Source organism: Trichomycterus rosablanca, chromosome 10, assembly GCF_030014385.1.
Source record: "Trichomycterus rosablanca isolate fTriRos1 chromosome 10, fTriRos1.hap1, whole genome shotgun sequence".
In the NCBI taxonomy this organism is placed as follows: domain Eukaryota; kingdom Metazoa; phylum Chordata; class Actinopteri; order Siluriformes; family Trichomycteridae; genus Trichomycterus; species Trichomycterus rosablanca.
This window is the reverse complement of record NC_085997.1, coordinates 26,754,112-26,779,805: the sequence shown is the minus strand read 5'-3', so window position 1 is coordinate 26,779,805 and position 25,694 is coordinate 26,754,112. Positions and strand designations below refer to the sequence as shown.

At 38.0% G+C, this 25,694-nt stretch overlaps 2 protein-coding genes across 4 annotated transcripts in view; one reads left to right on the top strand and one right to left on the bottom strand.

Moving 5' to 3' along the window:
• Positions 1 to 5,308: 5,308 nt before the first annotated feature.
• On the bottom strand, positions 5,309 to 22,915 carry tdrd1 (tudor domain containing 1). 3 transcript variants are annotated; one of them, XM_063003048.1, is made up of 25 exons: positions 22,877 to 22,915; positions 19,884 to 20,058; positions 19,737 to 19,798; positions 19,554 to 19,617; positions 19,331 to 19,448; positions 19,183 to 19,243; positions 19,029 to 19,091; positions 18,773 to 18,952; positions 18,102 to 18,245; positions 17,840 to 18,005; positions 17,264 to 17,350; positions 17,005 to 17,181; positions 14,686 to 14,793; positions 14,403 to 14,573; positions 13,948 to 14,181; positions 12,081 to 12,197; positions 11,880 to 11,987; positions 11,571 to 11,738; positions 10,160 to 10,504; positions 8,872 to 8,988; positions 8,299 to 8,415; positions 7,093 to 7,260; positions 6,651 to 6,977; positions 5,838 to 5,875; positions 5,309 to 5,759 (listed from the first exon to the last, which is right to left on the bottom strand). In XM_063003048.1, exons 2-25 carry the CDS (start codon positions 20,038 to 20,040, stop codon positions 5,697 to 5,699), a joined length of 3,360 nt encoding a protein of 1,119 aa, XP_062859118.1. In that variant the 5' UTR covers positions 20,041 to 20,058; positions 22,877 to 22,915; the 3' UTR covers positions 5,309 to 5,696. The 3 variants fall into 3 exon arrangements, with proteins under 3 accessions (XP_062859118.1, XP_062859119.1, XP_062859120.1); XM_063003049.1 differs by having other exon boundaries at positions 8,299 to 8,412; XM_063003050.1 differs by lacking the exons at positions 19,737 to 19,798; positions 22,877 to 22,915 and having other exon boundaries at positions 19,884 to 19,939.
• A 1,585-nt stretch (positions 22,916 to 24,500) lies between these two features.
• ccdc186 (coiled-coil domain-containing protein 186) overlaps positions 24,501 to 25,694 on the top strand; it is a 32,759-nt gene continuing 31,565 nt past the window's right edge. Inside the window, exon 1 of the mRNA XM_063003045.1 lies at positions 24,501 to 24,585. The gene's annotated coding sequence lies outside the window, so the exon portion shown is untranslated. The remainder of the gene's footprint in view (positions 24,586 to 25,694) is intronic.

Sequence of the window (25,694 nt, the reverse complement as noted above, 5' to 3'; positions counted from 1 at the left end):
TCGATGCCCTCAGAACTATCACTACAGCTTCATTCCTACAGATCCATTTCAAAGGGCATGCACTCAAAGGTTACATTTGTGAATTCAATTACTGCAATGTGAATGAGATTAAATCAGTAAAAGGGGAAACATACTGTCTCACGTCACTGGTTCTTATTTTTGTGTACTTGTGTTTAGTTCTCCAGCTTAAAGTGGAAAAACTATTTAGTCTGTCAGCTCCTATATTTATTTTTATTTTTTTTTAATTTATCATCAATTACCATAGGTGAAATGAATGAACAAAAGGTCAAAATCCCTCAATTAGTTCAAATGGACACTAAAGGCGCATCACAATCTTTAAACCTGTTTAAATAAAAAAATAGCACTGAAGACTATATGTAGTTCTTTGTTAATCTACCCCTACACACCGAAGAAAAAAAGAAAAAACATGTTATGTCTGCATCGTGGAGTTCAACTGGCCACATTCCAGGTGTAAAGAGCTGTTGAAAACCAGCACTATTATTAGCTGTGGGATTCCAAAAAATATTATAGTGGTTGCTCTAAGCTACAGGAGCTGTGCAACGACACCTCTAGATATTTATTAAAATTGCTTGTAAAATTATTCTAAACACGAAAACTAATAAAATAATCAGTAATTTTACGATTTGTATAAAAACCCACATAACCTATAAATAACAAATGTAATTCTTCCTTTTTCCACTTTAACTGAGCGCATGGAACAACAATGGAACATGGATCTTATTGCTTTAACCACATGAAAAGATTTGGGAACATGTTTTAAGGTTTGAACACAATAATGCTTTTAAAGCTATTAAATAATAAAGCAGAGATTTACATTAGGATTGGTAAAAAGCTGGTCTTATGTAGACCTATCTACTGTACATTGAGGTAAAATGTGCACATTTTTAAAAAGCACAATTACTGACTAGTTGAAAAGTGATTATATACAATGTTTTAATGAATAATTGAGTAAATGAGTAATTTCAAAGTACAAAATTAAAGTTAAAAATGTAGCTTGTACTTTTGCAGCTGTAGACACCAACGTAGACCTCCATAAATCAGAACTCAGACAGATAACACAAATTGTAAGGCGCCAGTAATGACAGACACTAAATATTTTTTATGAGATTTGATCTAGTTGTAGCTGCAAAAGGGAATATAAACTCTTATGTTTGATGACAGGAGACATACTTTTTGCCTTTGAATGAATGGTAGCACATACAGATTATGGTGTATGAAAGATAGACATCTTGTGAGAACCAGACTACATCTGTAAAACCTGCTAGTTAGAGCTACCTCATGATAACCATCATATTCACTGTGAGACAGACAAAGGTTTTAATGTCTGTAGAGGCCCTTTTATCTTTTTTACTTGTTTTACATGAATTTCTTACATTCCAGTCTAAAGCTAGGCTTTTGCCTTAAATATATGTTTCATCGTTTGCTTAACAACCACTATATATCACAACACTAATGCTATTTATTAGACTTGCCAATTCTCTACTGACAACCAAACAATGGCAGTTAGAGGGCCCATGACTGGTAAAGAAAAGAACATCACCATCTGCTTTTAAATGTAAAGATTACATTTAGTGTGAAGAAATGTTCATAAAATTACTAAAAAATCCAACCACATTATTCTGGTCTCTGCAAGCTCGGTTCCACCAGGAAACTATTGGCATAAGGAAATAATACGCTGGACAGTCTGCAAATCCATCTTAGACATAGCCAAGGTTTAAACCCAGACCTCAGTGGATGTGAACTAGCGTAATAGCTTGCTGCACCATGAGAGAGCCCTCACAAATTGTCACAAAAGCTTAAATGCATGTATATTTTTATGCAACTAAAAACACTTAGTTACTTCCAGGCATATTATAGAACACTGGTCCAGAAGGTTGGCTCAAAGAAGCACCGGGACTTGTACCTGCTGTTTAATTAATTAGGAGTTGCAGGAAGAAAGGTGTTAGTGTCCACACTCATTCAGTTTACACCACAATGGACTTAAAGGCTAGAAAGAAAGAATCCCTGCTTTGAAATCAGTTCCCAAAAGTTTACCTAAAGTTTGTTGCTAATATCACATTGAAAACAGAGTTTGTGGTCAGATTAAAAAATGGCCACAAAGACCAGAGGTATGTTCATAGGAGAAAGGTAAGGACATTTGTTCCCAACAACACTGTAATTACTGCTTCAATTAAGCTTTCACAAGAGTCTTTCCTAGGTACTGACCTTAACTCAACTGAGAATGTGGACTCAGTGGAGGTGAACTAGCTTAATAGACAGGTGCAGGATCCGAGAGCCGTCACAAAAGCTTAAATGTATGTATATTGTAATACAAATGTACAAAAATGCAGTCAACCTGGTTACTGTAAGGACGCCAGTATAACAACTGCCAAACATAAGACACAATTTTTAACTGCAATATTAGTACAGTACTAAAAGTGGAAAATCAGATTATGTTTATTCTTCTTAAATGAGAGCTAGATGTGTTCGAGAAAGCTGTGCCCTATAGGTACTTGCAGCTGGTAGTATGACAAATTAAGCTGTGGTGGCTGAGTGTTAATATCAACACCAAATCAATGTGTAATGCAATAAAAAAAATTAAATGTACACATATTGCTTTCATTTCAAAATATATTATCTGCATGTTTCAGACCTGAAATTAAACAAAACACTTAATGGTCCGACATGTGATTATTAGGGGGAAATGAAACCACTTAACCAATTACATTATCATATCACTGAGTGCAAAATAGTTGTCATTTAAAGAAAATCACAGGTTTTAATTTGCAGACTGGATATACAGGAGGAAACACAAAGTCATTGCTTAATAAAGGAATAGACAAGAAAATAGCACCTACAGTGCATACAGTCTATACAACATACACTTTTGGTCCCCTTCTCCATGTGGGCGTAGTTGAGAGCAGGATTATGAACTGGAAACTTAATATTATTCTCAATTGAGCTATAAAAGGCACGATCCGTCACGATCCATGTGTTTTCATTAGGTTAACAGTTATTACATTATAGATATAATGATCCTCCCCAACATCACCGTCCTCGTTAGTGGTAAAAGAGAGTCTATTCCATAAACAATGGAGCAAAACGGTTCGTTACAAGGCATCCCACACTCTCACCTTAAGGCTATAACCAAATAACCTACCTGCATATTTTTGGTCTTAGAATTAAACCAGAGCATCTAAAACTTAGCTTACATGGAGAAGACATGCGGTACTCCATACAGACAGTAACTAGCACTGAATCTCGAACCCAGGGCCAAAAACATTCATTTTTGTATTAAAATGAGTTTGTATAAATAGATATTAGGTTTTTTTTAAGGAACGTTTAACAAATGCTCTTAAGTACACGGTATTACTGTAAACATTAACTTTACCGATAAAAGGTAAAATCTCCGGATTCAAGCTAGTAATTAAATAAGGTGGTCACTGTGTATATTCACCGCTAGCATGCACCACTAGCCACATAATTAAAGATTTAAACCTGAATACAAATTTAGTCAGCCTAAAACACCTTTCGACTGTGTCTAAATTGGCATATAATAAACATTAATACTTTTTATGTTTCATGGTGTTACAATGTTAAAACTAGGCGTTATTCAGGTAAAATGATAGTTGGAAAGCTCTTACCTGTAACCGTTTTCCTTGCTGAGGTACTGTGTGCGCGCGTGAGGACTCTGCACGAGCTGAATCAGTAGCGCGCATTGCTCATCCTATTATACAAGCGGTACACCAACTTTATTTAGTCTCGTACCCTGAGATGTTCCACCACCGCCCCTCCTCCCCCTGCACCCTTTCTAGTCTTTTATACACACGTACACAGGTGCACTTAGTGCCATTCTATATGTACTAAAATAAAACGTTTACATACACACGTTAAGGGAAAGTATGCCTGGGCGTTCTTGTGATTTTAATTATTTTTACAGCTAAATTAATGAAGCACACGACCTAGTTATTCCTAAAATGTTACTGTCCACACTCATTCAGTTTACATAACCATTGACTTGGAGGCTACAAGGGAAGACTGGTCCAAAATCAGTACCCAAAAGTTTACCCGAGATTGGTTGCTAGTAACACTTAATGAAAACAGGGTTTGTGTGCAGAAAAAAATGGCCAGTGACCAGATGTATGCATGTAGGAGAAAATGTAAAACACTGGATCCCTGAATTAAAGTCAAGCATGGTAGTATCTGCTAGAGTTGTTTGGCTGCCAGTTTAACTGGTGCATTGCACAAGGTACAACTAAATACAGTATTGACTACTGCACATTCTTAAACCCCAATGAAACTTACACATTGTACAAGGTAAACCTAGGTTTAAGGTTGAAAATTGACCACAGAATATCAAATTATTTCATTGCAACACTGAACCCTATAAAATAGAACATTGATGGATGCAATTTGGTGTTCCAAAATGGCAATGGACAAAAAGACATCAATATTGATTCTGGAATGGTTTAATCAGGCTACAATTAAGCTTTCATAAGTGTTACTCCTATTGCTATTATTATCTGAGAAATTGCGGTTAAATAAGTTCAAGAAAAACCACCAAAAACTTTGCGTTTACTATTTTATTATTATTGGCAGCCTACAGCACTTAAAAGCATTTTTCAGTAATTTTAAATTATATATATTAAACATATACAATGCATTATTCATCTATTAGCTGTACAGTGTACAGGCAGTGATAGCTCAGTGGTTAAGGTACTGGACTAGTAAACAGAAGGTTGCCGGCTCAAGCCCTGCCATCACCAAGTTGCCACTGTTGGGTCCCTGAGCAAGGCCCTTAACCCTCAATTGCTCATTGTGTTCAGCTCATCGTGTAAGTCGCTTTGGATCAAAAGCGTCTGCTAAATGCTGAAAATGTAAATGTACAGCTGCCTGAAATAAATTTTATTATTTAGTTGCATGTATTATTCATCACATTAAATGTGCTGAGAGAATCCTGACAAGTTATTTAATATATTATTTATTAGGAGTTATTTAATATTATTAAGAGTTTTTTGGGCACATAGCAAACCGTTGAGTTAAAATTTTTGGGGTAAGTATACCCTGAAAACACTAACTGCCTCATGATTTTCATTTTCATGTTTTACCTCTACTTTATCCTCATCAGGGTCACGGTGCGACCAATTTCCCCAGAATCACGCAATGCAGTAACACACTCAGGACAGGACATAATCACCAGACTCAGACATAATGGGCTAGTGTAATTTACCGCTGTGCCACCAGAGCACCTATGACTACTTCTGATCTTTACAAACACATTACAAAGAAAAAACAAAAAAGCCAAAGCTATCCAAATAACTTTATTAAAACTGCAACTAAAATTGCACAAATCAGGCACAGAACTACCTTCAAACAAGAATGCTTGTGCAAAAGTAGAATAGACAAAAGTGAGGTTAAGTTAGAACCAGAGGAAAACAGTAGAGATGCTAGCTGAACTTTGAATGATTTGACCTGCGGTGTCCTTTACTAAATGCTTTTAGTAACAAAAAAATTAAACATACTAAACACTGGCCTTGATTTCTACATTTGTAATGTAAACTACTCTTATGCAAATGCCCTACTGTAAAAAGATACAGTATAATAAACTGCAAAACTGTAACAAAACTTGAATTACAACTTAATTCCACTATACATGGCTTGCAACGCTCAGAAACACCTGAAACGATTTACAAACATTACTTTTGTGTTGCACCAATTTGCTTAATGAGAAGAAGCACTAACTCCTCAATTTTAGTGATCTGAAAAAGGAAAAAAAATATTAATTACTACAAATTGTAAAAACAAAAAATAAAATCTTAAAAAGGAAACAATTTCACCTTTTGTTCAAGAACAGCACAGCAGCAGGAAGTGGGAGCTAGGGAGACAAATTAGTGGTTTGAACAAGGTTGGAACTAAAGTTATCAAATAGACACAAATGTCATCAAATACAATCACTATGAACCAGACCTGAAAACTAACAGTAGATATGGGCACTGCTATGTATTTAAAATATTTGAACTGTTGTCATTTGGAAGGATGGATAAGACCCAAAAAAACAACATTTAACTGCATATACTTCGTATATTTAACTAACTATCATTCTTGCGCCCTGCACTTATTTATTAGGATTTTAACGTCATGTTTTACACACTTTGGTTACATTCATGACAGGACGGGTATTTACTCATTACACAAGATTCATCAGTTCAAGTTTAATGTCAAACACAGTCATGGACAGTTTTGTATCTCCAATTTACCTCACTTGCATGTCTTTGGATTGTGGGAGGAAACCAGAGCTCTCGGAGGAAACCCACACAGACACAGGGAGAACATGCAAACTCCAAACAGAAAGGACCCAGACCACTCTATCTGGGAATCAAACCCAGGACCATCGAGCCACCTGTGCCCAGCATTTTTCAAGACTCATAAACGTGAACTCTTGAATGCATGTTAAAAGTAGTTTTTATTGCAGGCACTCTTTTCACTGTTATTTAAGTAGGTGTGTATTTATTGCACATTTAAAAGGGTATGTTTGGGATTTTACAGTGGGGTCAAAAGCATCTGTCTTTATTTATATCCTGATAATACAATATTTATATAACTACATATACATTATGCACAAAATTACTACCTGACAGCTAAAGACATACCTGTATCTTGATGTTGAGGTTCAGGTTTCTGTGTGTCTGCAGGTAAATTGTGACCTGTGTCGGTGCCACCAGCTTGCGTCGTTCCTTGTGCAAGTGCCTGAGTGTTCAGGGTCATCATTTCCATGCTAGACCTGTTGGGACCTATCTGCAGAGCCTCCATAATAATAGAGCTGATGTTGCAGCCTCCCTGGCCTAGGTGCTGGGTCACATTTAGTAAGTTAAATGTGCCATCAAAAACCTGGACAGAGGCCAGTAGCTTGCCACTAAGCTGAACACTAAAGAGCTCCAGGATCTCAGGTGGCCACACAGTCGGAAAGTATTCTTTACCTACACAAAAGGAGAATAACAATTTAATCAGGTGTGATCTTTGAAGGCAAAATGTAAATAAAGATGTATTTTATTACTAACAAATGAAACATAACTGCATTATTAGCAGTCCTACCTGAAAGGGCACACCTTGCTATGTGAAATGGGTGCTGCAGAAGCTCTTTTGGGATGGGCAAGAGGCTAGAGAAAGGAACCCTTTCAACATTTCCATAATCGGCATAAATCACACTGGCATGTGTGCTTGTTGTGTCCAGTACAACAGCTCTGTACCAATTTTTATCACCTGTATAAGATATTTTAGACCCAGTTATTAAATACAAAGCAGTAGAAAGAATTTACCTCAGCAACAGAATTCCCATAATTCTTTCCTTTAACATTACAGTTTAAGAGTGAAGTTACATGCTGAAAGTATGTAATTACTTTAAACCAAACATGAAATTATCAGCTCAAAACAGATTTCCACATTGCCCAGATCTCAGTGGTGGTGGGCTAGCCTAATATACAGCTGCAACTCCAAGGAGCGCCCCGTTCAACATGGTTATGTTTTAAATAAAATCAATGTCTGTGTTTTTGTTCATAATTTTAGGTAAGCTACAACAATAGCGTCAACCTAGATATAAAAACTCCCCCATGTAACCCAAGTTTAGAGCTCTCAAAAAAGCATATTTTTATTTAGTGTAGCAATAATAAAGTAAGCAGAAGTGATTCAGTGTAGGGCGCTCAGGTAGCGCAGAATGTGTGATAAGTCGCTAGCACATCAGCGCTAGGTTCGAGTCTCGGCTCTGCTACTGGTCGGCTGGGCCTCTAGCCATAATTGACTAATGCCTGCAGCAGACAAAATTAGCTGCCAGTCTGCTAGGGTGGGAAATGACAGGATGTAACAAAGGCGTGGGGTAAGGATCCTGGTTTAGGAGTGCTGAGGTCGGGGCATGGCTTTCCATGTGCGAAGTCGGCCTCACGTGTAAACCCACCAAGGTGTAAGTGTTTAAGAAGGGATCAGTAGACAGTGGACTGTCAGTCACCCCCTCCTTGGGCACCACTAGGGGTCCCCAGCAGCAAATTGACTATGCTAAATTGGGAGAAAAAGGGGGGAAAATGCAAAAAAAAAAAAAAAAAAAAACCTGAAATGATTGTGGTCCAGTTACATTTAAACAGGAATATAGTTTTACAACTATGATTGCATTTTTAATTAGACCTAGTATAAAAGTGTTCTAAGCATGAAGGCTCACCTGCCAGTCAATCATATATGAGCATTTTCTGTGATCTAAGCATAAGAGTTGCTAAATGTAATAATAACTGTTAATGTCAGGGTGCAAGCAACCTGAAAACTGGGCACAGCAGGCTGCTCCAGGTGATGGAATGCTCATGTTAAGCACAGTCTGTCTGCTGCAGTAGCTCGCCACCTCGTTCATGACAGTCTGCAAGCCCTCTGTGTCTGCTGGAGGAGGCACAAAATAACCTGGAATATATACTACACTGTGCCTATATTTAGCAGTCAGGCCTGTTTATCATTTATGTTCAGTAACTGTTTCTAAATTTACCCAGGAAAAGGGTGGGTATATTCTGGACTGCAAGCAGGCCAGTCTAGCACGTGCACACTTTTACTAAGAAACCACACACTTATTCACTTACCCACATATGTTTAACAATTTAAGGCATTCACATGGTTGTTACCAGACACTCTGTACAGTTAAAAAATTGGGAGGGAGCAAAAGGGTAGATGGATGGATGATGGTTTTTCCACCCTGTTACCTTGATATGGAACACTTACTTTTGTTTCAACATTATATTTTACTTTATCTAGTAGCAGAATTGTCAGGAATGTGATCCAACATTCAAGACCAAGACCCAGTAATTTAAACTGTTATGAAAGAGCAAGTGAAAACATTCACACCTTTTTTAGGATTCATCACATAGAAGAGACTTGGGCTGGTCGCTGCTGCCACTTGTGGCTGAAAGGTCTCATTGCAAGGCAACTCCACACTCTTCCAATCCAAAGTGAATGAAGAAGCTGTGGGTAGGATAAATCATGAAACCACTGAATAAGTGCACTGTTTTGAAAATACTCTTGTCTGTTGACAATCAAGCTTTTCATTAGAGTGTAAACCAGGGGTGCATGGCTCTGGTCCTAGGGGTCTGGGTCTGCTGGCTTGTTTTTTTGTATGTTAAGTCATGTGGGAATTGTGAGAAATTGTGAGAATCAGCTTTTCCAAGAGTCTAAAACGCTTATTGTTAAAAAAGCTTAACGTGGTTTTAAACTTCTTTATTTCTTAGTAATATTATAAGTCAAGTTTTGTTCATGTTAAGAGTTGTTTGTACTGCCTGAGTCACCTTTACTATGTCATCTCAAACAGTTCGTCTGATTGGAGGCGCTTTGAAAAGGTCAGCGGCACACATCTAAGTACTTCAAATAATTTATCTACACAAGTGAGTACTAATTAATTGTTTAATCATATTTTAATTGCTTCTTCTGTGTTTTATTTTAAACACCAGTCAGTTGTTTTTATGTAGCTTTTTAATCCTCCCAAAGCTGAAACCTGTAGGTTTGAGACCATTCTGACAATGCCATTCCTGTTGGACTGCTGGATATGATGGGAATCTGCAGTGTTCGCACTCACAAAGCCCAGACACTAACCATTAAACTCTATCCCACCATATACTAAACTTAAGAATGATGAACTCTAATTACTTTATGCTTTTTATTTTGTTATATTATTTAAAAATGTACTCTAGATCAAGCAAGGAGGATGGGTAACTATTAAGTCTGGTTCCTATTAGGGTTCTTCCTTATATTTAAGGTGTTTTTTTCTACGCCACTGTTGCTCTTAGCTTACTCATTAGGTTTTGTGGACCTGGAATCTGTTAAGTTGCTCTTTTTTCCCTTGTGGCTGCTGTATTTAGGGTTTGCCACAGTGAACCTGGTCTGCATACTAGACTTGACACAGTTTTTATGCCGACTACCCTTCCTGATGCAACCCACCTATTCGAAGTGCAATACAAATTCAATTGACTTGATTAAATGCATGATTAAGTGCAATAAAATATTTTATCAAATATGAAGGATAACAGATGAATTATAGTTGCAATTTTGTCATAATTAAAAAGATCCAACAATAACTAACTTGTGTTTTATGAAACTTATGAGTTCACTGTAATCCAGATTTAACATAGTAAGTGCTTACTTGACAGGTTTGCTTGTGGTGAGGCAGGACTTTGTCCATTGCTGTTGGGTGGCTGCTCAGTAAGTGATGAGTCAATAGCAGGGACACAAGTGTACCCAGGAGGTGTTACTACCAGTTCAGTGGTTCCAGCTGTTTGTGTAGCAGGTACATTCACCTGTCCTAAGGGTTTGGCAAGATGTTCCGAGATGAGCATGGTAGCCATGTTGTGGCCGTTGCTCTCCAGCTCTACTCCGTAACCCCTCTCAGTAATGGAAAGCACTCTGCCACTGAGCTGCCTCCCTACACACAGTGACTGAAACTTGCATACTGCATCTTTGCTCCATGTTTCCCCCAAAGGCTCAATTCCTGTAGTGAAGAAAAGACATAACAGTACTGATGTTCAATTTTTCTCTAAAGTTCTCTTTGAAAATGGCTGTAAACTTTGTCGGCTATTTTCCTCTTTTGTGAGATAAACCTGAGCCACACTAAAACATCACAGTACTAATTTATGTTTTAACACAACATTTTTTATTTTACTGGCTAGTGAAGTTAAAAAAAATCCTGATGTGATGAAATAAATGCTTTATCAGCAGTGAGCAAGGTAAGGATTTTATTCGTTATTGAACCACACTGTAAAAATGATGATGACAATTTCTATGCAGAAAATGTGACATGAATTAGACAAATAAGATAGGCGGAAGGGAACAACTCTTTTATAAGTCATTACTAACTTGTTAAATGTGTCCACAAGGGTGAACTACTACATTTCCTTTTTATCAACTACTTTATCCTGGTAAGGGTTGTGGTGGTTCTGGTTCTATCTGGAATTACTGGGTGCACCCAGGTCTCAGCAGCAGTGGGCTAGCATAACAGACCACTGCACCATCCCAAGTGTGCAATGGCGATTTCTGGTTTAATCTCCAACATCAATTCCAGTCTCACTATGTCTACTTTGCAAACAGATGTAACAACCGAAATGACTTCTCGAAATGTCAAATCTCATGTCTGCTTCCAGCAGAACAGGCACCTATATGGTGACTGGCTCATCCAAAGGGTGGGAATGCTGGAATCGATTTCTCATAACTACTGCTGGCTGGTCAATGGCACCTGCACAAAGATAGGGGATTGTGGAGAGTGCTGAATGACACTCTGTGCTCAACACAAATCTCCATATGAACCCGCCTAGTGCAGATGGGGTAAAAAAAGCTAAAAAAAAAAAAAAAAAAAAGCTACTGCACGTGTCGAAGTTGTTGTCGAAGCACGTGTGTTGGTGCGGCCCTCCTTGGTCAGGAGTGGAGGTCAGCAGCAGTAGAGGTAGCAAAATGCGATTGAGTAATTGGTCTAAATTGGGAGGAAAATTAGGGAAAGAAAATCATAGAATGTAGATGGCCTTGCATATAGTTAAACTACATACAAACAAAGAAAAACATACCAGCAAGCCAGCAGCGTATAGCTTGGAAAGGAAGTTTTAGTAGGCTGGAATTGATAGCTCTCAGATCGGACGCCTCAATTTCAGAAGTGTTTCCAAAATCTCCAAAGTAGACTTTAGCATTTCCATTGTCCTCAACACTCTCCACAATGCCCCTGTACCAGCTCCCATCTGCTTACACAGAAACCAGTTAAAATAAGTACAATTCCATAATCATGGAACTTCAGTTCACCAAATGGAAAACTTTGAAATTTAAAACACTGCACTAATCATGTAAAAGTAGAGAAGCCAGGTGAGCCTTTTTTGTCTGACCACTATAAAGAGCGCAGCATGGCTCTCCAACAGCAGGACTGAAAGGAGCTCCCTCAGTCGCACAGTGTTTAGCCAGAGCAGAGGAAAGCTCTGCCAGAGCCTGGATATCTGTCAAAAACAAATGAACAAAGATTGTTCTTACTACATCTCAACAAAAGCAACATGACACACTTTGTGAAAAAGCACAACAGATGATCAAACCTTCTGCAATGTAGTTATAGCAGTAGAATTCGCCAGGGTTTTCAAGTACACTAACCACTAGCACCACCTTCTGGCCATCAGTGGGAAGTTCAGCACAAGTCCACTCCAATTTGTCTGCTGCGTTCACACCAGCAGTTAGGAAAGAACCAAATAAAATAAATATAAATTTAAGATCTGATAACTGATAGCTTTATCATGATACACAGGATTAGGATACTGTACAAGGTGGTGTTGTTTTTTTTTTTACTTTCACTCTAAATATTTGTACCAATTTTATAGAATGACAAGAATATGAACTAGACAAAAAAATAAGTAAACTAAGAAATTATTTTGCAGCATTAAATATATTGTAGCAAATTGTCACTTCTACTGCTCAACAATAAAGGTATTTTCTTAAATTACATGGGAAATAGTTGCACAATGGAGAAATACGGTATATCCTGGGGGAAAAGTCCAGAAAATGAACAAAAAGCAAAAAAGTTGTATGGGAAAGCAGATACACCGATCAGCCATAACATTAAAACCAGCTCCTTGTTTCTACACTCACTGTCTATTTTATCAGCTCCACTTACCATATAGAAGCACTTTGTAGTTCTACAATTACTGACTGTAGTCCATCTGTTTCTCTGCATGCTTTGTTAGCCACCTTTTATGCTGTTCTTCAAATGGTCAAAGGTCCAAAGGACCACTACAAAGTAGGTATTATTTGGGTGGTGGATCATTCTCAGCACTGCAGTGACACTGACATGGTGGTGGTGTGTTAGTGTGTGTTGTGCTGGTATGAGTGGATCAGACACAGAAGCGCAGCGTCCTGTGACCACTGATGAAGGTCTAGATGATGATGAGTATCTAAGAGTGGACAGTGAGTGGACACGGTATTTAAAAACTCCAGCAGCGCTGCTGTGCCTGATCCACCCATAATCCAGCACAACACACACTAACACACCACCACGTCAGTGTCACTGCAGTGCTGAAAATGATCCACCACCTAAATAATACCTACTCTGTGGTGGTCCTGACAATTGAAGAACAGCATAAAAGGGGGCTAACAAAGCATGCAGAGAAACAGATGGACTACAGTCAGTAATTGTAGAACTACAAAGTGCTTCTATATGGTAAGTGAAGCTGATAAAATAGACAGTAAGTGTAGAAACAAGGTGGTGGTTTTAATGTTACGGTTGATGGGTGTATACAGCAGTTACAACAGGGCAGTGGTAGTTTAACGGTTAAGGCACTGGACTAGTGATCAGAAGGTTGCTGGTTGAAGCTGCGACACTGCCAAGTTGCCACTGGGCCCTGAGCAAAGCTCTTAACCCTAGGTTGCCAGAATTGTTTCCATTATATATGTAAATTACTTTTTTTAGCGACTGGTAAATGCCATAAATGTACACCACATCATAAAATGAGATAGTTTCAAATCATGTGCAGTTATAATCTGATAATGTTTGCTTGTGTAGGGGTGGACCAATTTATACAATAAAATGAGGGATTCATTATGGATTTTACCATTTTTTCTAACCGACAGCCAATAGCTAATTATTAGTCTCCAGTTAAGTGATAGACAGGTGTATAGCATGTCATTACAACTCACACCTCACAATGTTTTATATTAACAGCTGACTTTCTAAACAAAGTTCATTCATAGTATTAGACAAAAAGCAAACTAAAGACGGCTATGTTTGCTAACTTACACATAAATCACCCTTTACTTAACCTGCAAACACTGCACTAACAACGCTGCCTACATATGCAGCTATTTACAAAACACAACATGGAGGTTCCATGGAAACACCAAATAACAATCATCTTACTACAGTTCAGACTAGAGTCAAATTTTCTCTAAATAATCATCTTTTTTTGTACTTACCACTTTGAGGAGCTTCCTCTTCTTCTATTTCCACCTCCCCTACAGCTGCATAGCCAGAAGCAACCAGTAGATCTGATACATTAGTCTGAGGATCACTAGACTCATCAACCATAGATATCAAAGCCATTCCACCCCTCGCTCCAAGAATTTCCACTCGGATGAAGCGGTTGCAGATTAACTGTTTTAGCACCATTACTACATCCTCTGACCATCCATCTGTGGTTGGCTTTATATCTGGCAACGCAAAGAAAAAAACGAAAAAAATTTAGTACAATTATTACTTGTACTAGGGTAGTATTAGTGATTTTATTGTCAATTTTTTTCTCTTTAATAAACAAAAAAAACTTAACACAGAGCTCAGAAAAAATCCTGATAACAGAAAAGAGCACTTTTATTAGTCACATCTACTGCTAACAGGTGTATAAAATTAATTATAGAAACAAAGCCAGCTTTACCTGCTAGAGCACATGGAATGGCTTGAGTTGCCAAAGATAACAGCTCCACACTTAAAGGACGCAAGTGACTTAACATCACCTCTTCAGAGTTCCCAAAGTCTATATAACCTACACACACATGAGTCTTTGAAGAATATGCCAGTATTTTTGCTCTATACCACTGGTTGTCCTCTGTAATACAAACAGAAAAAACAATCATACATGATTAAACATTGCCCCAATATTAATCACCCACAAAACTATTCCAAAACCACAAACAATTTGGGATTAGGCTTGGTCTCACCTGAGAAGAGAGCACAGCAGACAGTTCCAGGAGCAGGTCTGAAGTTCTCACTGGCCTGCGTTTTAGTACAGTGGTCTCTCAGACGATTCTGTAACTGCTGAATTATACCTGCACCACAGTCCGGAAAAATATTTGTCTGCTTAACATAATGACTAGGACTGAAATAAAAAGTTATCATGACCATAGTGACCGAACTCTATATTAACTTAAGTATTACCAGATAATTAGACATATACTAAAATAACGAATTACATTATTGTATAGGAAGTCATTATTTTTTTTAGACTAGGGATGCAATGTTGCCAATTTCCTTTATAAAATTACCGATACAGATTTCCTTAATTACCGATAACCAACAAGCTTACAGCACATTAAAATATAAAATATCACAGTTTCAGATCAACACAATCATATTTCATTTAATGAAAAACGGTGTAACATTGTGAACATAGCACTACTGTAACTACTAAAATAACCAACAATTCTAGTACTAAACACAGTATATGCCAATATGCTGGTGTTTCAAAAGTTTGCTGCAGAATCAAACACAAACATACAGTGTATCACAAAAGTGAGTACACCCCTCACATTTCTGCAAATATTTTATTATATCTTTTCATGGGACAACACTATAGAACAAAAACTTGGATATAACTTAGAGTAGTCAGTGTACAGCTTGTATAGCAGTGTAGATTTACTGTCTTCTGAAAATAACTCAACACACAGCCATTAATGTCTAAATGGCTGGCAACGTAAGTGAGTACACCCCACAGTGAACATGTCCAAATTGTGCCCAAAGTGTCAATATTTTGTGTGACCACCATTATTATCCAGCACTGCCTTAACCCTCCTGGGCATGGAATTCACCAGAGCTGCACAGGTTGCTACTGGAATCCTCTTCCACTCCTCCATGATGACATCACGGAGCTGGTGGATGTTAGACACCTTGAACTCCTCCACCTTCCACTTGAGGATGCGCCACAGGTGCTCAATTGGGTTTAGTCCATCACCTTTACCTTCAGCTTCCTCAGCAAGGCAGTTGTCATCTTGGAGGTTGTGTTTGGGGTCGTTATCCTGTTGGAAAACTGCCATGAGGCCCAGTTTTCGAAGGGAGGGGATCATGCTCTGTTTCAGAATGTCACAGTACATGTTGGAATTCATGTTTCCCTCAATGAACTGCAGCTCCCCAGTGCCAGCAACACTCATGCAGCCCAAGACCATGATGCTACCACCACCATGCTTGACTGTAGGCAAGATACAGTTGTCTTGGTACTTCTCACCAGGGCGCCGCCACACATGCTGGACACCATCTGAGCCAAACAAGTTTATCTTGGTCTCGTCAGACCACAGGGCATTCCAGTAATCCATGTTCTTGGACTGCTTGTCTTCAGCAAACTGTTTGCGGGCTTTCTTGTGCGTCAGCTCCCTTCTGGGATGACGACCATGCAGACCGAGTTGATGCAGTGTGCGGCGTATGGTCTGAGCACTGACAGGCTGACCTCCCACGTCTTCAACCTCTGCAGCAATGCTGGCAGCACTCATGTGTCTATTTTTTAAAGCCAACCTCTGGATATGACGCCGAACACGTGGACTCAACTTCTTTGGTCAACCCTGGCGAAGCCTGTTCCGAGTGGAACCTGTCCTGGAAAACCACTGTATGACCTTGGTCACCATGCTGTAGCTCAGTTTTAGGGTGTTAGCAATCTTCTTATAGCCCAGGCCATCTTTGTGGAGAGCAACAATTCTATTTCTCACATCCTCAGAGAGTTCTTTGCCATGAGGTGCCATGTTGAATATCCAGTGGCCAGTATGAGAGAATTGTACCCAAAACACCAAATTTAACAGCCCTGCTCCCCATTTACACCTGGGACCTTGACACATGACACCAGGGAGGGACAACGACACATTTGGGCACAATTTGGACATGTTCACTGTGGGGTGTACTCACTTATGTTGCCAGCTATTTAGACATTAATGGCTGTGTGTTGAGTTATTTTTAGAAGACAGTAAATCTACACTGCTATACAAGCTGTACACTGACTACTCTAAGTTATATCCAAGTTTCATGTCTATAGTGTTGTCCCATGAAAAGATATAATGAAATATTTGCAGAAATGTGAGGGGTGTACTCACTTTTGTGATACACTGTATTTAAATTTACAAAATTAAGTAGGGATTTTAACGATTAACCAGTAAAATGACAATGGACAAAGTTATTATTCAAAAACTACCGTCAGCTAAAAGTTTCAATTAATTTCCAGTACAACTTTGTAAACATTATAAGGCTCTCATTGACTTGTTTGGACGCAAAGTACTCACTTGCATTCTCCAGCTTTTGGCAGATGATCTCTGAAGGGGACTGAAGGTGGGTAACAATAGCTGTGAAGGTGTCACCCACCCTTTGGCTCAACGGTTCTGGTGGCTGAGCCTCAATATTCTCAATTTTTCCACCAGACAAACATTTGAAGTTCTCAAATGATGCATTCATCAAAGAATCTTAAGAAAAACAACGAATTATTGAATTAGATGTTGCATTTAAACACTATAATAAGCGGTCCTAATTACACAAACAACTTACTGATATCTGGCTTAGTCTGGGGTGAAGCAGGGATCACATCTTGCATGGCATAACCCTGGTCAATTAGAAAAGTACTCAGGTTCTTACCTGTGAACAAATTAAACCGTATGCTTATGAACTGTGCTTTTCATTCAATAATCATTTTAACCCAATTTAAACACTACACCAAAAATATAATTACTAAATTTAACTGAATATAATGCATCAGTAGATAATTTGAGAATTTGGTGATTTAGAGATGGTGAAAATAGTTAATGAAGGTTCTTCAAAAATCTTAAAAATGACACTTAAATAATATTTTACATCACATTTTAGGCATTTTAGAGACGCTTTTATCCAAAGCGCCTAACAGTACTGTGACAGTATATTGTCTAAGCAATTAAAGGTTAAGGGCCTTGCTCACGGGCCCAACAGTGCCAACCTGGCAGTGGTGGGGCTTCAACAAGAAATCTTTCGATTACTAGTCCAGTACTTTAACAGCCAGGCTACAACTGCCCTGGCCCTTTGGAATACATTGCCAACATATTGCAAATCGTTGTATTTCTATTTTCAAAGAAAACAAATTAAATAACATACCAAGTGTGAGAGGAGCATCTACAGCAAGAACCGTGTCGTCATTTAAAAAATCCAACACAGTGAAAGTCAAATTCTTTCCAGCAACGAGCTGTCTAACTGCAATGCAACATTCACCCGTCCAACTGCTTGTGACTGCCGTTACTCCAGCAACACTGCACTGTAAAGCCTGCCAGGATTGGGTAAAAACATGAAAGATCTGGCAAATGTTGCAATTCTATAAGTATTTAAACTAGGCCAAGAAATAAATGGGGGGGAAACCTACACATGGTGGTGCAGGGTTAATATTCTCTGCCAGAGGATGAAGCTGGTTCAATGCAACAACTTCTTCATTTCCATAGTCTATGTAGAGAATGTTTGCCGTGTGAAGATCCAAATTCACAGCCTCCACTTTACCTCTGTACCAGTTCTAAAGTCAGATAATCATGATTATTGAATCATGAAGTTTCTTTTTTAATATTAAGCTGAGCACTTGAGTGGTGCAGCGTTAAAACATTCTAGCACACAAAAGCTGACATCTCAAACTCCGGTTCGAATTTGAGCTCTTCTACAGACAGGCCTGATGCCTATACAGATAATTGGCTTGCAAAATAGAATTGCCACAATTATGACCTCTGCTAGCTGATCGATGGCACCTGAGAGGGGGGATAATAGAGGTCTGTGTATGACTTTCCATAAATAAAAATGGATTTCCATATGAACCCGCCTTGGGCAGCTGAAAAACATTCGACTGCTGCACATGTATCTGAATGTACGTAGTAGTCATGACTCTTCTTGGTCAGAAGTGGTCAGCAGCAGTAGAGAAAGCAAAATGCAGCCAGAAACAAAATAAATAAGCCTGTATGTATCAGTGTTGTGCTCCAGGAACATTCACATAGGCTGTGTCAGGACCATCATAACCCTGTTAGCTCTTGCATGTACAATAAAGTAATTAACCTGATCAAGAGAGAATTTAACAGCACAGATTTCCCCCATTTCAGGCTTGTACTCCACTGCATACAAACTACTGTAACACTTCTGTAGCTCCATGGTAATGTGTTTCAAGTTCTCAGTGTTCTCCACTGTCTGGAGTTGAATGAAGAACTTCCCAGGATTCTTTAGCTCCACCACAGAGCCCTGAAAGCAAAGCAGAAAGGGTTCGTTAGCAATGACAAGCTTTACAGTAAACACAAGACCCTACTTTAAAACATACCTGCAATTTATCTTCCTTGGAGATGTTATGCTTATGTAAATCTCCCAGGAAAATTCTCCTTGGCTGTAAAAATAAAGGAATACATTAATTTCACACAAAATTCTTTCCTGTTGTTAGTAGATGTTAATGATGGCACAATAGAAAAAAAAAGTACCTTAGGTTCTGATACAGTGGACTCGTTATCACAAGGCAAGGTCGACTCTTTTGGTTTATTGCTGATTCAAAAAATAATAAGATCCATTAAATTCATATTAAATTAATTTTTTAATAATTACAATAAAAATCCATTTAAAAATAAATACTTTATAATGTTTTCTGGAGCACATGGTTTACATATATGCCGATGGGCCTTCCAGTCTTCAGTCTGACAGGCTACAGAGCAGTAACAGGTCTTTTTGCAGCGGGTGCATCTGAGATTTCCTAAATCAAACACATCAAAATACCCAAACCACAGATACAAAGCTCCAGCAATTCAAATGGTAATAACACCTGTAAAAGACATTTGTAGAAATCTTCAAAACCCACCTTGCTTACTGCAGTAATTGCACAGCTTCACTGTCAGTGATGCAGGAGACATGAGTGAGGCTCTCTAAAAGCAAAACACATTCTTTCAGAAAAACAAATCCTGTTTAGTCCCAATTTGGAAAAACAAATCCCAATTTAGTCCATTATATATTGTGCATAGATAAAATGTCACTAGATACATACACCACCATTTTCCATCGCTGCCACCAAATCATTCTCATTTCTGCCAGCTTCAGCTTTAAAAGCTAAATCACAAGCACTAAAATGTTACTAATCATTCAAGGAGCACGACAGGATGAGCACAAATTTATTCCAAGTTCTGCAGCATACCGTCTAAACTGCCAATCATCAGAGAGCGCTCTTGAGAGGTTCCATGATTATTAAACACAGGGATCTGGTTGCTTGGGGTCACTAAACCAGGACCAGTTGCAGGTCTTCTGAGTGGCAGATTTGGTCTAACCTGCGATGCTGAAAAAGCACTGTTCATTATGTGTGTTGCACTGTTCTGTTGGGAAGAATACAAACATAAATAGGTACACAGGGAAATGTTCCAGTTTTTTATCAGTCAATAAAAAGAGCATAATGTCAATATAATAATAAAATCAATGTTTCAACTGAATATCCAAGCATGTATTCCTGCTGACAGTTAACTATTTAATCCAGGAATGGTTGTTCTGATGCTTAAAAGGCATGTGAAAGCTGTCATGTGAATCTATACACATGGTGCAAATAAAACAAAATTGACCATCTAAAGCACATTTTTATTAATGCAGAAGTATTCAGATCCTTTGCTGTAGCACTCCTAATTGTGGTCAGTTGCATCCTAGTGCATGAGGAACTGGAGTCCACCTGCTACCTTTTCAATTGATTAGACATCATTTGAAAGACACACACCTAGGTCTATAAGGGCCAATAACTTACACTGCATTAACACAACAAAAATCAGGCCAACAAATTATCTGTAAACTGTGGCAAGCCAAAGGTTAGAGCAAGGATTTAAACAGATATCTAACATTAAGTGATGAATGCAGACAAATACAAGAATATGCTTTAGGTAAACCTCCTTGATATAGGTCTGGCATTCCTGTGGCTTTAGAGCAAGTCTATAAATGCCCTTGAGTAAGTGGCCAACTATGTTTGTATGGACGCCCGGCCAGGTCAGTAGCTCTGCTGAGATTCAACACTCAGAAGTGGTGTGCTTGCACAACCCAAGAACCCTCATCTGTAATTATTTTTTTATTTGCATGAGTAGTTAACCCTTGCAATAAACTGTTCCCTTCTCAGGGCTCTAGAGTGCGACCAATTTGGTCGCACATGCGACCTAATTTCTCAATGGTGCGACTAAAAAAAATCTCAGGTCGCACCGGTGCGACCAGGCGTCCGAGGAAAAAAAAAAACAACAGACACACATTAGGCCAATATCATGGTCTAAACCAATCAGAGATAGCGAAGGGCGGGACATTATTGTAGCGGTGATATGTGAGCGACATTCAGCTCAGCCAATCAGAATGCAGCACCAGGTTTATACACGTGCGGACACGTTCGGACGTTCGGACGTTCTGCCGTAAGTTTAGTTTTGTATATGAGACTCGCTGGATGTTCCAGAATGGAAGTTCGGGTTCTGGAGCTCGGCGGTGTAAAGTGTTGTAACGCTCACTTAAGTCCTGACTAAACAGTTAAAGTGACTCTACCCTGCCGTGTGCCTTTATTCCCACACCTCCACCACCGCACAGCAAAAGACCCGCAGCATCCCCACCGGACAGCGGCTAGGTGAGCCGACCCTCTACAGTAGCAAGGGGCTAATGCTAGCGGTAAAGTGCCGCGATAGTGAAAGTAAAAACACGACAATATTTTCGTTAAGTAAAATATAAAAATAACTAAAAGACCAAAATATATAACAATACATGTAGTCAAAATACACAGTGAGTGCACCGCAAGCGATTTTGGGAATCTGTGTAAAAGATTCAGTAAAGCCGATAATATAATGCACTGCATTTAAGATTACACTCTAACACACACACAAACATATACATATAATTTGAAATATACACACACATATAAATAGATATACACACATACATACACATTTACTCTATTATTTTTATAATTTTTTATAAGTGTGCTATAATTAGTCTGTAATACTATAATTAACTGTAAAGAAGACAGTGGCCGGCAATAGTATATTTGTGACTGGTTCTAATACATTTCGAATTGAAAGGCTGAAAAAGCCCAATGCATCTATAAAACACATTACATGCCGCAATAAATGCACTGCCCAAGTGTCCCCTCTCCCCACTGCCCTTCATTGTCAGGCAGCAGCAAACAGATCATCAGACGAGGCCATGTTGACCAGATTGTTAGTTATTTCCAAGTCAATATTGCCTGTATGGACAGTGATTTAAAAAAAAAAAAAAAAAAAAGTGAACCTGTAAAACTGCGGTGTTAAATGCGATGCGGTCGAAAATTTGGGTGCACCTAACTTTTGTGCTGGTGCACCTAAGAAAAAAAGTTAGGTGCACCAGTGCAACCAGTGCAAAACGTTAGTCTAGAGCCCTGCTTCTGTACATTCAATGCTAAACAATTTCTGCTAAGTTTGCATTAATCTTGATATTCTACATTACTGCCACCTTCACTCATCAGTGAAGCATGAAGACTTGCTGCCATGAAAATCAGTAATCAATTAAAAGAATTTAGCAAAATTTGCATACCTACTTACACCTGTAAATTGCTGCTAATAGAATTTATTATTAAAGGGTCTGAACACTTTTGTGAATGAGATTTTAGTTTTAGATTGTTAATTTATTATAATGATATCTATTCAAAATCAAATACACAAACATTCCAAACCTGCCATAAGATATGAACGAATTAATTAACCAAGAAAATTATAAATGTAATTTGAAATAATTTCTAGATTCAGTCACAATGATTCTTACAGTTAAATATCTTGTTGGGAATGGATGCTTTATGACATTTTTCTGACATGTCTGATAAAAGAGAAGCATGTACATCATAATACGTTAAAATAATATGGCTGTATTATTTATAGACTGGGAGACAGAACTTTAAACAACCCAAGCTTTTAGAATTAATTATTACACAAATTATCTAATGCACGTACACTCAGTTAATAACTTTTTAATCGGTCCGAATAGTCCTTGCACTTAATTAGTTTAGCCTATTAGCTTTACTAGTTAAAAAACCTAACATTACCTCAGGCTAAACTTAACTTTTAAAAGCATGCAAAATAGTAAATCCAGTTTTTCCAAACTATTTCATAAATAGGTAAATTATATTTTTCAAGTTATTCGATTAAAATTTACCTTGCAAAGGCGACAAGTGAACGCGCTTTCCACGTGGCACGGACGACCTACCAAGATGTACCAATGCGCATGCGCAATTGACCCACGAAAGCCGAAGGCCGTCTCTCATTTTATAACTCCTAGGTCAGTAGTTTTAGTTTCTAGTGCACTTAGTGCTTTAAACACAGATTTAATCTAATCCACACTAAGCACCCAGACGTGACACTTCAAATTGATTTGGAAGTGTCTGGTCTGCAAAACAGCAAACAGGAATTTATAGTTTGTGGCGTTCGAATTAAAAGCCAATATATTTTGCATATATTTGATAACCCTCTCTTTCAGTCAGTTGAATCTTATATAATTACCTAATTATATTACTAGCTAAATATCATATTCACAAAACCAAAAATGCTATAAAAAATTGCCATCTTTTATTTCTTTTATAAATTTAGATTTGCAAACTTCCTTGAGTCTTAAAGCACTTTATATTTATATAAAGATAACACATTTCTAAGGAGGTTGTTTTTATTTTAGTGTCTCTTTTATTTTATATGTGATGATATTGGAACAAGATTCCTTAAATGATTTGTAAATTCCTCTGGCTTTGTTTTTTTTGTTTTCCTTGATATTCTTGTTTTTTATTGTTGTTGAACATATACTGGTTATTGTTGTATTAATCATAGAGCATATCTTTGGTAATATGTTCATATATATTAAGTGTACTGTTATGTTTACTGTACTTTTTCTTTAAAATAAAAAAAAAGTTTGTCAAGAAAACAAAAATGGTGCAAGCCAGTATGGATGTTGCATTAACAGTATTTTTACAAACCACAGACATCTAAATTTACGGTATTTAGCAGATGCCTTTATTTAAAGTGATTTACAGTACTATGACAGTATACAGTCTGAGCAATTGAGGGTTAAGGGCCTTGCTCAAGGGCCCAACAGCAGCAACCTGGCAGTGGTGGGGCTTGAACCAGCGACCTTCTGATTACTAGTACCTTAACTGCCAGGCTACAACTGCCAGGCTACAACCTCAGACGTTGAGGTGTTTTGTAAACTGTATTTTCGTATTTACAAAACGTCTTCATTTATTTACAGACAACTATTTAACATGTAGGTCTACACATATAGCTACATATGCTAGCATAATTTTATGCATATAATGGGGCTTTTTTCTTTTACGTGACACACGATGATATGTTTTTGTTTTATTATTATTATTGTTATTATTATTTCTGTATATGATACTGCTTTCACTGACTTTCTGTATACAATTGTGCATGCACCTCCAGTGTCTGTTTGGGTTTAATTTGAGTACTCTGGTTTCCACCCACATCCCGGTATCATGCAGAAGGTTGATAAAGTGATCTAAATTAACACGAGGTAGAAATGTGTAAATGCGTATTGCTCTAGAATGGTTTGGTGCCTTGCACCCTGTAAAACTGAATAAATCAACGACAGTAATGATCTAATCCCTTTAACCTGATAAAATACAGTAAGTGCACTTACAAGAATCGTTTCCAAAATTGTAGAATCGATTCCTGAGTCATAATTCCTGTATTCAGAGAATCGACTCTTTTTGCGATTGACTACCATTCCCAGCGTTCATTCAGTGCAGAGGCCATATTTGTTGATGTGTCACCGCGACGGGAGCGAACGTGAAACCGGTGGGGACACAGGCCTGTGACTGGTTCTATAACTGTCGCATTTATGGATTTAACATAAAGGTAAGTCAAATGTTATATTTGAAACATATTCTCTGGTAAACCATTTTTCAAACCATGGTCCGGTGGTACGTGTGTGTTAGCTAGTTGGCTAGCTAGCTAGCCAGGTGTTTCTAGGAGTATTTTGTGGCTGATTACTGCCAGTTACACCCTTTGAGTCGGTATTTAAACCAGACATTGGTTAATTTTTGTGGCTTGGTTATTTTGTACAAGTCCTGTAAAATTTCCAGCCCTAGCTGGCCAATATTACGTGTTTGTCTGTTGGTACTACCAGTTGTTTATATGCCTGAAACTACCCACCATGGATGCATCTGACAGGTAGCAAGCTGTAGCCACACCAGTCATATTTATTTTACCACACTGATGCTCGTATTACTGAAAAAATGCCTGAAAAAGGCTATTAGAGGCTTCGTTTACACTACCTTATATTTAACATTACGTTTCTTAAGGCAGGAAGGTGATTATATAACAGGATGTATGTATCCCATGCTATATTAACATGAGCACTTTATTAGGTACACTAATCAAACACTGTTGTTCTCCCAGTATTGACATTGGGGTTTACAACACTGCTGCACTTGCTGCATTTAAATAAGTATAACAAACATTACCACGTTAGTGTCATTGCAGTGCTGAGAAACGTCCACGACCCAAATAGCAACTGGTTAGTAGGGGTCTTATGGGAGCCCTTTTGCTTGGTAAATAGAGTAGCGTGGGCTAACAACCTTTACCTTTAATTTTTTTGCAATTCACAACTGAAATAATCTGTATTATAGATGTAGTTTATAAAGTAATTGCTGAATGTACATAACAGATAGATGTATCTTATAAAGTTTATCTCAGTGGGTGTATGTCTTAAAGGTATGTTACAGGGCCACCACTCAATTTGTAAAACACAAGTTTATATTGAACATGATTCTCAGTTGTAATTCCATGCTGTGCTTGTTTTACGTGCAGTTACAGCAAAAATCTGGATAAATAAATACTCCAGTTTCCAACCTACTATTTTCTACATTAGGATGTTACTGTGTTTCACTATACTAATTAAGGTTGGAAAAATAGGGATATTCAAATTCAATATTCAGTATTAGAACTGAATATTGAATTAACTG